This window comes from Convolutriloba macropyga, chromosome 6 (assembly GCF_964194025.1).
Source record: "Convolutriloba macropyga chromosome 6, txConMacr16.3, whole genome shotgun sequence".
Lineage (NCBI taxonomy): Eukaryota > Metazoa > Xenacoelomorpha > Acoela > Convolutidae > Convolutriloba > Convolutriloba macropyga.
Window position 1 is genome coordinate 17205961 of NC_134473.1, and position 15854 is coordinate 17221814.

Consider the following 15854-nt stretch of genomic DNA (forward strand, 5'->3'; position numbering starts at 1 on the left):
TATTAGATGACAGAAGAAAATAGCTGAATTATTATAATGAATTCTTCAACTTTCTCGCCAGTTTCAGAAAATTTTCTCGCCAGTTTAATTTTGAAATTGTCAATTTTAGCATCCTTGTAGACAAGTGTGCTACAGCAGTTCATACTTCTTGCGTACCACGTGACCAAAATAGTCTCCGAAGTCTTTCCTCAATTAGTCATTTTCATATTTTTCATCATCTTTTAGAAATAGTCTGAACTTATAGGCCCAAACTCGCTCTAAAACGCCCAATTTTTGTTAAAAATAAACCCTTGAAAAGATTATTGATAACTTTTAGTTTTGTCATAACGGATGCAATAATTCACATATTTTAGAGGCGCAATTTTCATTAAAATTAGGCCAGTTGAGAAAAGTGGGGGGATTAAGTTACCAATTTCCTGCCTCTGTTCAATTTTCGTCCATACACAAACGTGACTTCTTCGCTTCTTTCATTCACACGTTCGTTGGATTATTATCCCTGTGTTGTCTTTCTTTCCTCTTCTCTTTCTCTCCCTCTTTCTTTTTCTTGCTATTATCACCCTACTCTATCATGAGCGGGTGCCGCTTTATTAGCTGAGGTGTCATTTCCATTTGCCCATTTCAAACGGCTGCCCATCCATAATAGCCCTTCTCTCTTTCTTATACTCCTCTTACTAACCTATTTTATTAACCCGCTCCTCTCCTTAACTAATAAATTTACCCACACCCACTCCCAATTCAAGGAAAGAGCGGTGCGAAAATAGCCCGCCGTATGCTTTCTTTTCCACTCTAGTATGCTGCAAACAGATTAAAACCCATCCGATATTTTGCATTTAGCCTTCACTATGATTTTTAAATGCCGCACACATCTATTTTGATTGCCGCAGTACGGCTAAAATGAAAGAAATCACCACCCTTCCACTATCAACACCCCCCTCCCTCCCCCCCCCCCCCCCAACTGTGGGCTAAAGTGGGCGCTGGCGCTGTTTGGGCTTCAAAGGGATTGGAGGACCCGCCTCGATTTATATCAGTTAAGATGTCGGGCTAAGTTGACTTTTATACCACCTGGTTCTCAAATTGGTCTAGACCTTAACGCCAGCTCTTACAGACTGCCCACTTTAGCCCCAAAAAGCCCGCCCTCTAATGCCCCCGCTGAATCAGCAGCCCAGCACCCTCACCGCACGGCAACATCCCCCTTTTGAGTACTACACAAAACTAGATGAACTAACTGTTGAAACAAACTCTTCTTTTGCAGTATTTTGAACATCTGCTTCGGAGAAGCTGTCAGAAAACCAAAGCAAAAATGAAACCGTTTTTTGCATTTTTCAACTTTTCGAAATTCTTAATGCACAAAAAATAGTTTAACCAGTTAAAAAAAAACAAAATTAAACAATCGGACATTCAAAAATGGAGTAGTCTCGTCTTAAATCAACAAATAGTTTTAGCGTTTGAATTGTCGTATTGTCCACGTCTTATTTAATCTTCACCTGTCTAGTTTCTCCAAAAACATTTAGTGATAAATTCAACCAGCAATTAGTTAGGGCGACATTCAGTTCTCCATGAGTCTTGTATAGATGGAAACTAACAGTTAAGTGTTGGATTGTAAATAGTGAATTTCAAGACTATTTTTGGTTATAAACAATTGTTTCAAAACTTATTTCATTATCGGTATGACTTTCAAAAGACGGTAGCAAGACAAAGATACCAATTAGAGAACTCTAAAGAAGTGGAAAAGACTCAAAACATGCATTTCCAGTTGAGAGAAAAAGAAGGTGAAAGTGAGTATTCCAAGACAAGCACGACTAGCAAACACTAACATATCATTGCTCAAAGTTGTTGAAGACACCTTTCATGTTGGGGTGAACTGAACGGGTTTAGGTCTGTAATTAGAACCAAACATCACGAGTCTAAACTTTAATTGGAGGATATTGAATTGGATAAAATTGCAGCAAAACGCAACACGATTTCGAGTATTTTGGACACTTTTATTTTCCTCACTTGACATGACAAAGATAATTTAATTACTCCTTTATTACAACCGTCATATTTCAACACTCTTTGCCATAAAATACTCTCATAACCTATCTACTCATAATTTTAGGCCAAAAAACTTTTAAAAAACTAAAATTATCTCATTTCGAGACTTTTATAAATTGTAGGAGTTATAATTAGAAGAAATAAAATTTGCGAATGGTGGGTTCTAGAAAATGTGTGAGCAGCTAGCTAATTTGGGAAGCATATATGGAATTGACAATTGGGTAAGTGAGCGGTATGTCCAGAAGGAGCTTTTATGGAGTGTTTTCCCACGTGTTAAATAGCCCAATTCATTTAATTCCTACAACTCCCAGAACCCAACTGATCGTAAACATTAGATCCACTGACTTCCAATCAACCGGGACAACCAGACACTTGCCTCTATTCTCATAGCACACACTGGCAGAATGCACGCCTAACAGACTCTGGCACTGTGTTTAGGTTCTAGATCAATCTATTTCTAAAGCCGTCTTTTCAACCGAGAATGAGCGAGTGATGAAAAATTGAAGGAACAAACTCAAACATATCAATTATGATTTACAGCAGTTTTATGACTTCGAATGAGAAGTTTGCAGTAAAGCATCAATTTGATCAGTTTAAAGTTGAAAAGAAGAATTGAAAAGAAAAACTTCAATCTCATTTTCATGACAGCAAATTATAATCTTCATCAATTTTATCGAACGTAACACATGCTCCAGGCAGTTAAAATAAAATTTGAAAAAATAAGCTGCGGAAAGAAAAGACAATCTAACAATTAGAGAAAAAAACTTCAAATACAATGGTCTCATTTTTGGATTTAAAAAAGTATTTCAAAAAAATCGCAGAACTCACAAAATAGTATCTTGATTCTGGTTTCACTGTGAATTCAGTTAGGCTGTGTGCTACATTCGGCTAAATTTTGAGCATGGACTAGAAAGGGTAGTGTTGTTTAGAGGGTGGATAGGATGGGAGGGGGATTAGGGAATGGGGAAACGGAAGGAGGGATAAGCGGCGGGCTGGGAAGGACAGCTGCCCAAACAGCCACACTTCCCCCTTCAGTCTGCTCACTCACCACAACTATTATAGCTAACTAGATAGCTAGTTATAACTTGAGTTATTACACATAACACTTACACATACACATGCACATATGTGGACAATGCTCACTTACAGGGAAGAGAGAGAGAGAGAGAGAGAGAGAGAGAGAGAGAGAGAGAGAGAGAGGGAGAGAGGGAGAGAGAGATTGCACGAATTAAATGCAAGGAGTGATTGGAAGGGAAAGGCAAGAGCAGAACTGCCCATAAAACATGACACCCGGGCTAAATTAAAACCACCCGTGTCTTAACCCATTCTGTCCAAGGCCAAAACATATCCGATACCCTGGTCACACCACTGCTATGCCCATACCACAGCTACAGAACAATTTGATCACACTGCTTAGAGTAAAGATTAACTGTTTTGAAAGAAAAAGAGAAATTATTCAAATTAACATTCATTTAAAAACTTATGAAAGTCTCGATAACCCGAATCAATGTCAATTTTTTGAAGTTCACGGCTTATTATGCGTAAAATCGATCATGTTTGAGATGTGAGCTAGAGGGAAAGCGTGTTTCGGTCAAATTGGGTTTCTGCAAAGTAGGCGTGATAGTGTAAAGTGTGGGCAAACTAGGATTTGTTTATAACTAAGTTATTACTAAAAGTGGGTAGGGCGCTGCAATGGCAGGGGAAGTTTTAGTGGCATTATTGCCACTGCATTACCGCAAGGCCATATGACTGGAGGCAGTCGTAAAGTTTTAGACTGATAAGCGTCAGTGTTTGCTAGTTGCCTCCCTGATTTGACTCATAAAAACAATACTTGTTATAACTAGAATTAACTTATAAATTATCACTACCTTCCTAGCTATTCCCACTCTGTATGTATCAACAACACCCCAATATAATATTGCCCCAATCAAGAGCCAGCAAAACAAAATCCTTGTCGCTCTGCTTCAGAATAATTTTTGAGCTTGAGTGATCTCTCTTCTCTGTGCCTTTGGAATAAGGAACATGATCGCTTAAAGACAAAACTAGCATTCCAAGTTTAACTTCTTCCAAAATAGATAAACCCAATTTAAGCCAGATAAACTCGAGAAAGGACAAATCAATCTTTCTAAGCATTGTCATTTATTTAACTTAGATGCCTTCAACAGGCAGTAAAAAATCTCAAACATTGTGACAATACACAGTTGCAGAATCGAAAGGCCTTTTAGAAAACTCAAACTAAAAAACAGTACTGCTGTTGAAGAGAAACTGACCAATTCTATAACAAAAAATAATTGCAGAAAAACATTGAATACTGACGCTAAAAAACAGTCAAATTTTTTTTTTTCGCAAAAAGAACCAAAATCCTATAAATTGGTAAACATACTAGAGTAACAGATGCGAGCTACATGCCTAACAGGAATACCTATTCTAAGTTCATTATACTCGGAGCAATCAATTTCCTGCATACGTGGGTCCATATACACTTATCAGCCACCTAATGCATGGAGAAGGCATGTGAAGTTTTTATAATCTGCGAAGTCGAACGAAAGCCCGAGATGCGACATCAAACCTAATAGGATTTTGATTAAACAATTTGGACGTGTAACGTCATTTATTCTGTTCAAGTATAAAGTTCCTTCCTGTAAACACATTATTGTTGCCAACGTTTGACAAAGATTTCAATCAAAGCAATCAAAAGAAAACCGGATGCGTTTTGAGTTCTAAAATGACGATAAAGGGGTTGTGCTAAAGAAAAACATAATGAACTTTCAAGAAACTCAGATCTTTTTAAAAAGGTACATTTAGTTGCTCAGCGATGTGATTAGAATATGCAATTAAAATGCCTTAAATTCCCCAAATGAAAACACGTATCCGCCATATCAAACAACAACAAAGAGGATCCGGGACAGTTCCTAAGAGCGACAAATTTGAAATCCCCGAGAAATATTTAACGACGAAGAAAGGCGACAGCTTTCTCTTTGAAGTCGGAAGTGTACAGGAGTCGCGAAAAAGACGTGAGGATACATTACGAGCTCCAACAACGAGTAAAATGCTGAGAGTTAATAAACAGTCTAAGAACTCTCAAGAATTACTCAATTCAACTCAATGCAAAAAAACTTCAAAACTGGTTGTCTTTTAACTTTTTCTGAAATTATAATAATTGGCATCTTCTATTAAACTTTTAAGCTTAAAAACACTTGATCATATTAATCATCAAAGATCACAGAGATAATATAGTTTAAAAGATCATTGCAGCAGAATGTAGAAGTCATGGTTTAAAAAACTTTTGCCTGTCGATTCTTAGCTTTTTTTATTTTGAACACCAGTTGCTTTCGAAATAACTCTATGTTATGTTTTTCTCGAAAACAAAGATAAATAAAAAGTCAAAAAGCCAAAGCTCATCCCACTTTTTTTCAAAATAATCTTCTGCTAAGTAGGTGTACGGAGAATTTAAGGAAAGAAAATTAATCACAGATTGATCAAACAAATGAAATTTTTTGCCTTATTTTCATCATTATTCCGAGACAAAAGTCCCAAAAATTTTATAACTGAACCCCAGTGTTTATTAAATTCGGCCTAAACATAGAACCTCAGTAGTATTTTTGCATGAGCCGGTTATCTTCACAACAAGCTAAATTTCATGGATTCTGTAAATGCCTATTTAGCGATGTAAAGGCTGGGCTATTTGTAGTAATAGTGGGCATTTTCTTTGAAGCAGGCAAATGAACCGAGTAGTTGCAATCGCAAAAAACCATACATTTTTGTCCTGATTTTCTGTGCAACCAACCTCAAGATAAGTTGAGCAAACTATTTGTGGAAAACTTAAAAATGGTTAAGAAGACTCTGATAAAAATAAAAATTAGCTAAAGTCGAAATGAAAAATAGCATTTTTCGAGATCGATGATTTTGAAAAAAAATAGAATGTTTCACGACACGACTCATTTATCATCATAATTTTCGTAAAACCAACAAACGTCTTTCTTCCTTAAAATAACTCAACAAATTTGTTTCACCCTTTTCATATACCTTTGAGCGTGAAGAAAAGCGGTAGGTTCACTACTACTACTATCAGCTCGGTTTAAATTTAGGTTTAATGGTTAAAACTGACGGACGTGTTAGAAGTCAGCACTGCAAACATTAATTGGAGGCTAAACAAAGAGATCATAATAAACGAGAAACTACGAAAAGTTGACCGACCAACTATCAATCGAACCTGTCAAATTGATCACAACTTCTTCAAGTTAAAAGTTTGGTCTTTTCATCATAAGTTTGCTCAAAATTATGCTGAAAATAGCGGAGACCTTGACACTGAGCAACTTGATATGGGTTCCCTGGGCCAGCCTTATCTTTCAGGATTTTGGGGGCGATTAAAATCATTAATGTCCATCTACACAACGTTTCAAGCACAATCTTAGCGGACTATAAATTGATACCGAAGTAGTCAAGAAAGTGGCCAAAATTGCATTAGAATTTGAGAAGCGATATGGAATAATAAATGTCAAAACTTTTGTCTGGGTTTACTTAAGCCTGAGACGAAAATTTAAACATTTTGTCGGCTCACGGACATAAAAATCCTATTAGCGGGACTCTGATAATGCTTAGGAGAACCTTAATATTTTATAAGGTCTGGCGTAGCCCTAATATCTTAATAATAAAGTGGCATTTTGGCAAAAGTAAGCAAGGGTGGTATTTACAATAGACTGTGCAGTGATTGTGAGTTAGTGAGAGATTAGGTTGTAATTTTGAACTTGTATTTGACTTTGGACAGTGGCCCTCGGAGCAGCAGCTGCCCTTAGATCCCTAGGGTACCCCGTGGCGTCAATTTACCCAATGGGCGGGCACTAAACCCGGTTCAGACCCAGTATTGCTTCCTGCTCCCAAATTAATGTGTCTGTGCTGTTATCAATATTAATCTAAATTGTCAGCTGCTTTATAACTGGATTGTACTGGCAATGTTTAGACTACTCTCATTTTGGGTACCTTACCCCTACTATTTATGTTTTCCCACTACCAATCAAATCAAACTTCCTGCTCTTTCCTTCCCAAACACAACACAATTGTCATAAAGTTGCAACACGGCATATTTCACACAACAACTAAAACTAGTTTTAAGTCCCTAAATTTATAATCTTTCCTCCCAACTCAACAACATTCCTAATTCTGTCTGCCGAAGGAAAAACTGGAAAACGCTGGCATAAAAAATGACTCATCCAACAAAAGGACTTTATCTCATCACCCCGCCCCCTCTCATACCACGTTCTTTGGACTAAAATATTGAGACCATATTCCCCAAAATTTTTAATTTAAGAGATATAGTTTTGTTGACTATAACAGAAAATGTCCAAAAAATTGAAGAAAGCAATCTTAATCAACCTGATTTTGACAGGAGCGTTGATAATTCAATAATGTGACTTGAATTTTATACGAAATAAATGTTTAAAACTCCATAATTACTGAATCATTTCTGCAGTTGGGGAATCTTACATCATAAATCGAGGGTTCAGGTAGATCTATCGAATTAAGCTGCTGAATAGTTAGGAAAGTTGCAACGCAACCATTGATGCATTTGAAATGCATGCATCGCTTTACAAACATCATCTTAACAACCAACATTAACATGATCATGAACATCAGGTAAGAACAGTTAGTTGTATGTAGATTAATATAGAGTAGTTATAATAATGTTAAACTATGAAGTGTCAGTCAAAGCTAGAGGAGTGAAAAGTTGCCCATCTTTTGTGGGTCTTCAGCCAACTGAGTAGATTGACATGAACAAACACAAACCCTCTCTCTCTAGTGACCAGACTGATTGCTTAGTCAAACTGGAGGGCGGTGCACTAGTCACTCTTTCCACAAACACAACACAACACACTCACTCACTCATCAAACTTAAACTATGCAGGCACCTCATTCTGTTCAAACATCATAACGATAACTAAGCACAACTGTCTAGAAAAGCAGACATTGTGATAGTTGCAAACTCAGGTTTGTTTAGTTTCGTCTCAGAATCTTGGAAAATTTGACGGTACAGCCAAAAAAAATTGGAAGACAAAATTTTCAAAAAATTTGATTTTTGAAAAATTTTAAAATTACTTCATGAAAAGCAAAAAAATGATACCAAACCTGCGATTTATTACTTTATGTTGAAAAAAGTAATGCCTAAAAACCAACTCTTTAAGAAACTGAAGCTAAGAAACAAACGTTTTTTAAGTAACAAAAATACATTTTTACAACAAGGTTCCAGAAAACTACCAAATTCGACAAAGTTACAAATCGTTTAGGTGTGGTGGTTTTGGATAAGCGCGTGATGGCTGCAAGTTTACTCAAACGGTCTCTCGTTTATAATCTCCATCTTCAATCTATTAGTCCAATATTGCCCAGGGAACTCTTAATACACTGTACACACAACCCATAATCACTCCAAATTTGATCAACTTTCGCACTAGAGTAATAACAAATTTATAACCCAGTTATTACCAATTTATGACTGAGCTATGTTGACAATCTTATGGCCAGTCAGTCACGAATCTAGAGTAATAAAGGCCCAGATTACTAACTAGTTATAAATGGGCTGGTATCATAACCCAAGTTTGTTTTGACTTTCACGTAGGCATTGATTGAACTAACCAGATTTTGAAACATGACAAAAACTTGACCAAAAAAGGGGCGGTTTCTAATATTTCGGTCAAATTTTCACAAAACATTTTAACTTGGAATAGTTCAAGCAATCAACTGCTTCGAAGCTAATTATGCAGTTAAATATTGCAAAGCATGATTTATCAATTTTGATCTCAGTTTTTCTCAAGCAATTTTTAATTTTTATGGAAATTTTGTTCAAAGCATTTACGAAAAAAAAAATCTAAAATTGGAAATTGGATTATGAAATTTGAATCGGTCAATTAATAAAAATTTCTCGCGAGATATTTACTTTGTGCTTTTGATTTGTTATTAGACGGGCTTAAAACATACAGAACGAAGTGAAACTTGTGACAATTTAATAAACAGCGCAAAACTGTCACTTTCCCAATACAATATGGCTCATTATTGTTACGCATTTAGCCAGGAGAAGTCCATAAGTGCTGTTTATTCAATGGAAACCCACGGCCATATATTTCTCAATATTCTCAAAAACTAAACAAACCCCGAGAGAAAAAATAATATTTTTCACTTAATTTGTCGACCGGCACTGCTTGTGAGTAAATATTGACTGAAGGGAACTTGTGCAAAGGAATTCAATAAATCTCTACTTAGGCAACAAAATGCAATTTTTTAGCCATAATTTAACAAAAATTGAGAGTTTAATTGCCGCTCTGAACACTTCCTCAAAGAGGAAAAAGGGAACAGTCACTTCAAACGAAAAAAGGTGGGCGATTAATTCCCTAAAAAACGTCACTGGAATTTTTCTGGAATGTCTTTACGCCCCGTCTACTACACAACTTTGATTAAATGCCGTCTACAAAACGTAGCATCACAAAGAAGAGTTCATAAATTCCGAATATTACAAATCTCAACATTTATAAAACCTAACTTAGCCATAATTAAAGTGACTAATCTTTGCCGAGCCAAACCCACAAAAATGCAGCCCCACTAAGAATCGAACCACTGCCCGGAGACAAAAGAGACGTGTTTGTAATTCAAACATTGTAATTCCGCTAAACCAATCCACAGAACATGATATGGAATTGAGGCTTACGTCAATGATAGATCCCTATTTATTTGCAAACATGCAATTTAAACATACCCCGCGATGATAAAAATGATTTGGATCTTCTCTGGTAACCGCTGCCCTGGTACCAGTACGTTTTGCTCCACCCCAATGCAAATTGTTATAAATAGCTTTTGTGTTTTTATGTGTTAACATAGCACGTGCGCCCACGGGTTTCAAATAATATGCACCCAATACTATGGGAGGGGATAACAGAAAAGTAACCATTGTTGTATAATATTTGATTAGATGTATTAAATTTAGGATGAAGAGATATATTAGTTAAATGAAAGATAAATGTAAACTAGATAACTTGAGACAATGTGATCATAGATGATTTAAAATCACGTGACCAACCTGTGTGTTGGGGCTGTCAGAGAGTGGGTACTGGTGGTGTAGGCCACTGGTGGGAGACAGGGCTCCTGGACCTCCCCCCGCCCCGCAGCCGAGTAGGGTGTCGCTCTGCATCTTGTTCTTAAGACAGGCGATGTACCTCTGGCAGAAGTCTTTGCACAGTTCGTTCACCTTCTCCAACTCCAGAAGGTGGATTCTCAGCACCTGGATGGCTCGGATCATCTGCAAATTTTAGAAAAGGAACAATAAAAAAGAAGAATTACTGTTAGAAATATTGTTTTTTTCTTGTTAGGTTTTAAATGGGCAACCACTTGAAGAGATATGTTCTCATTGGTTTGTCCATATTGGTGTAACTTTTGTCTTTTATTTTTCATATTATTCATTTGTCATATTTGTGTAATTATTCATCCAAAAATAATGAATTTAAAAAAATAGATCGTCTAACTCACTTTTTTAAATCGTGAGGCGACAAATAGTAGAACAAACAAACTAATAATTTTTTTGGTTCAACAAAAGAAGCAATTTGAACACTGAAATAGCTAGCTAACTTACTAACTCTGAAATGCATTGAATTCTAAAACCACATCAAAAACCCTACAATTCTCGAACTGTAGTTTTTTATTATTAACTAGTTATCATGAGTGTTGTCGTGGCTGGTGTTTCAATTTACAAATAAGACCCCGGGAGTAGTATTGAAACAGTGAGGGGCTAATTTGAAACTCTAAACGGAAGCCCATTGCGTGACAGCGGGTGAAAAACTCGAAATTAACCCCCACTGAAATTGCAAAATCGAGAGGAAATTGATGCGAAATGAGGAAATTACGACCAGCACTAAGTCAAAATTATGATTTAATGCTACAACACAACAAAAAAGGGGCTAAAATTTGCGATGAAAATTTGCGTGACGTGTTCTAATTTGAATAGCAAAAAAGAGTTACGCTATAGCGGCCTTTGTGTGGCGTAATTGGGATTAAAATACAAAATAGGCATTGAATTAATTTCCATTTTAATTGAGGGATATTCTTAACCCCGGGACATTTGTGCAATTAGAGCGAAATTCCTATTATTTTTCCTTATATGTCCCCCGCCACTCTCTTTCTCTCTCTACTGTGTGATGAAATATGCTGAAAGGTAGACGGGCACATAGCCCTAGGAAGGGGAGGGGCGGGGGCTGAGAGGGTATTATGGATGGATAGATAGATAGATAGGTAGATATATAGATTGATATGTGTATACTGCTTCATCGCTATAGATACTTATCCAAATTGAGGGCGGCCATTCTACATCTGAAATAGGGTCTTGCATATTGAGAGGGCGGGCTGGCATACTATAAAAACGAGGTGGGCTAGGGCCAAAAGGGGAGGAGTTAAGGGAAGTGGGTGGGCTCGGCTGAGGGTTGTCAAGAGTGAAGAAGGCGCTACTACACTTGCTGACAGGTGGCTCATAAAAAGACGGTCATATATAGAAGAGAGTAAAGTAAAACTGAGAGATGAAAGCGAAACTAACTGTTGCATGATTGGGACTTAAGTGTTATAGACTTTGGTGTTTATGGACGTATAAATATAAATGTAATGCTGAACGCTCATAAGGCTAGTTTCGTTATTTTCAGGGTGCGGCGAAAGTGTATGTCCATGTGTGTGTGTGTGTGTGTGTGTGTGTAGGTGTGTGTGTGTGTTGTGTGAAAAAGAGAGTTCGTGAGTGTGTATGTGTAAGAGGGTGTGTGTGTATCTGTGTATGTCTGCGTGAGGATGAAGTGTGTGTTTGAGTGGCGTTACAAACTAAGGCAGTTTACAACCTAAAGCAGAACACACTGTTTAGTATCAAAAAATGGGTTTCGGTTTCAGATGAGATGTTGTGAAAATGCAAAGATGAGGAATTCATATATTGAGACAGTATGTGTGTGTGTGTGCATGTGAGATTTGAGAGGATGGGAAGGTATGTATATGAGTGTGTAATTTGGACAATTAGAATAGTAACTGACAGCGTCTGACACAAGGTTCGAATCCCAGGGGGCGCTTCCATATCAAAAGAGGAGAAATATCTCATCACTAAGAGAGAGAGAGAGAGAGAGAGAGAGAGAGAATGAGAAATAGATGGTAGATATTTTTGGGTACAAAAAGAGGGTATAAGAGAAAGAGGGGGACATTTTCTTGGGAAATTGTCATAAATTTTCCTCCCCTTTTTTCTCTCTTTTGCGCTGTGCCTATGTTTTCTCATCTATCTATGCCCAAGGTGTTTAAGATAGCTGATACTAGGGTGGTACATACGACAGATTAAAGAGGCCCCTTGGAGCTCAATTAAGTTGATACTGCGCAAAAGCTTTACTGATGACAAAATTGCATGTTCAGTTGAATTCGGTTTTTACTTTGTAGATTGACAAAAATTTCAATTTCGAATAACAGGCTCCCTGCAGAAATTGCATTCTTCGCCAAAAATTGCGATCTCAATCTTAGTTGATGTTCAGTAAAAAAAATTATAAGAGAGGTCTATTGAGAAAAATGCTGAGAAACCTAACAAAGTTTTATTTATACAAACCGCTTGAAAGAAATGTTCTAATCTCAGCGTGAAAAACGTTTTCTTATAGCACAGTTTACGTTAAGAAAACTAGAGACTAGTTGGCGATGTCGTTTTCATGTTTCTTGCTATTAACAGTTTATTCCGTTCACACGATTTAATGACTACTTTTTAAATCAAAAACAATTTTTTTTGTTTATTATGCACTTGAGACATAATCTATAGGGTAATAGTCACTTATTTATAAACTGCATGGTTAAAGGAGATACTGACCACGTCATTGACGTCTGCGTTGTCGGTGTAGAATGGCTTCCTGTCTCGCTCGTGTAGGTGGATGAAGTTCTCGATGTCAAGGTCGAATGAGGCGGAGGAGGGACACTCGGCCGAGTTAGTGGCAGTCTCACACTTGTCGAATAACAGCTGCAGCAGAGGAAAGAGAGGGTGGCTGAAACACACATACACATACATATACAATCGATAAATACTAGATACTAACATAATTAGCATAGAAATGATAATTAAAACCATTTATGATTCATACATTTTTATAGATTTTTTCATTTTCTAAAAATTTCTTAAAAGCCTAATATGAAGAAGAAAATATACACTAATAAACTCATTTTATTGACAGGCGAGTCTATTTTATTGACAAGCAAGATGAAAATATGACAATCATCTTTTGCTTTTCTGATTGTCACAAGGGTACAAACAATCACCAAATAACGATCAAATTTGACAAACAATGACCAAATTGCAGAACACAGCCTTCTTAATCACAAACTTTTTTCCGAGACAACTTTGCAGAAAAATTAAAAAATTTTTAGTTGCGGCGCCCAAATTTGAAAAACTACATTACTGTTTTCATTACCAAAGGATCATAAAGAACAACATTCTTGAAGTTCTCAGTTCCAAAAAATCAATCTGGCAAAACAAAAAATCCTAGATAAAAAAGGTATCCCATTAACGAAATTGTGTTGAGAATTATACGCAATTGAGAATATTAATAGTGGCAAAAATTCGAAAGGTTAAACCTTGATACAAGTCTAAACATTGAAACATGAGAGGATAAAATTAGTTGCACGTTTTGAAAACAGCCTATTATTGTGTGTCTGTTTTTATGATGTCCGTTCGCATGATTAATCTTCAGTCACAGACAAGATCCCAAACAGTTTGAGTTTTGGCCGTCTGTTTTAAATCAACAACACTAATAGGCTCCTTGACTTGTGTGACAAAAAGGCAACTTGTAGTAGAGACGTTAATACATTAATCATTTTTATAGCTCTCTTCTGCCGCTTAACAGTTTTATGAAACAGTTTACGATGTTTCCCTTTCATTCGCACACTGTTTTGCTTAAATCCCATTTCCAAACCTATACTGATTAAACATGCCGGCCGTTTCTTCCCTCGCGCCCCTACGTGTACAAGATCAGACCAGCCCAGAGATTATAGGCAACAGAGCCGACGTTAACAATCGCCGAAACCTCCACTTATTTTGAAATAGTCGATACTTGAACTATTTTTTCAAAAACAATTAAAACTTGAACTAAAAATGATTCTCTTTAGAGAAAACTTTATTACGTCAAAGTTGACCACTGCAACGCAACCAACTTAGTTCTTTGTCAAAAAGCCCCAGAAAGGTCCGAAAGCTCGTCCTAATTCACGTGTCAATTATGGCATTATGATTTATATCAAGCAATACAGATAAATGAAATGAAATTTCTGGGCCGTTAATTAGAATTGTTTATGAATTTTCAAAGACCCATTTTGAAGAAGCGTTTTTAGTAGAATCAATTATTTCCAAATAAATTCGGCTCATTTCCAATCTGTTCCTTTATACGGTACCCTTTTATACGCTAAGATCAGACCGGCCCAGAATTGAATTGAATTGCATTATATGGGGGTTTGTAACTGCAGCAGTTGGCTGCGAATAATTGGATACGTCGTGATTGATAGAAAGCAGACAAAATCGTAAAAATGTGAAATGATATTTCAGGATTGAACAATTCAACTCAGACGTTCGATAAATCCCAAAACAAATCAACATCCAATTAACCGAAATCGAACGTTGCAACCCAATACTCAAAAATCAAATAACACCCAAAATTGATCACGTGATTAAAAAGACACCATTTTTAGATGAAAAATGAAAATAAATACCGTACTTTTTTAGCATGGGAATTTTTTTGAAATGTGTAGCTATGTGGTATCCACCTTCACATTCGTTACCAAACCGATAATGTTCAAAACAAAACTATAAATTAAAACAGTTTCTAAAAATGAGCAGTGCATTATATTTTCAAAGTAGCATATTTTATAAACATTTCAATGCTTTAAAAAATATCAATGAACAACTTTCACAATTTTTCGATGCGATGCTCAGAGCGTTTGAAGGAATCAGTCTGAGCCGTAAATTCTGTCAAGTTTGCATTCGGTTTTGGTGTTTTAGGTGGAGTGATTTAATGAGCATACTTGTCTGTAGCGAGGTCTGAACATGGCAAAGAGCACAGTTGGCAATATTTCACTGCTCAAGATCAACAACAGCCAAACAGCAGTGTGGACTACTTCTCTTAGTAGCGTACCAGTATTGGTGGGTAACAGGAATTTAAACCGAATGACGGTCGAACCGAACGCGAGAAAATGAAAGTTAGAGTGATCAAATTTGATTAGTTGACGATTTCGGTTGACTTTCGAAAAAAGATAGTAAAAAATGTTGAATAAAGACAGATGATAAAATAGTAAAAATGAAATAAAATTTGGGTTTATGACATACCGAATGACTAAATTTGACTTGTCGACAATAGCGATAGCATTTAATATTCATAACGCAAATTGACTAAAAAAAATTGTGGAAAATGAAATTTGATTTAATGAAATTTTGGGTCAATCAAAAAGAGCGCGGACAGGGCATATTGAGCCGAATTTGTGTCAAGGTTGGCGGTGTATTCTGCCGAAGAACCGTTCGGCTATCGGAGTGGTGTGTTTGTAGTGGTGTATGATTGAGTGAGCGAATGGTAGTGGTGGTGGTAGTTGGTATTAGTGTTGAAAAGAGAGTGTGTTTACAGTTGGTGGGTTCGGACAACAGATTTGACAGAGCGTCGCCTCAGTTTATTGACAGTTGGGTCTGTCCCAATTCACAAAGTGTCGTCAATTGTCTTCTTTCTCTCTCTATCTCTCTCTCCATTACACCACTACCACTATCACCACTACCACTACTAACTACCAGAACCTATACACACACACACTGTACT

General features: G+C 36.7%; 1 protein-coding gene across 4 annotated transcripts in view; it reads right to left on the reverse strand.

Moving 5' to 3' along the window:
• Window positions 1-15854, reverse strand: part of LOC142341531 (uncharacterized) — a 114972-nt gene that overhangs the window by 14682 nt on the left and 84436 nt on the right. For all 4 annotated transcript variants that reach the window (XM_075392532.1, XM_075392531.1, XM_075392533.1 and 1 more), the window contains 2 exons: window positions 12881-13052; window positions 10097-10315 (listed from right to left, as the gene is read on the reverse strand). In XM_075392532.1, the coding sequence (XP_075248647.1) occupies window positions 10097-10315; window positions 12881-13052 (391 nt within the window). The remainder of the gene's footprint in view (window positions 1-10096; window positions 10316-12880; window positions 13053-15854) is intronic.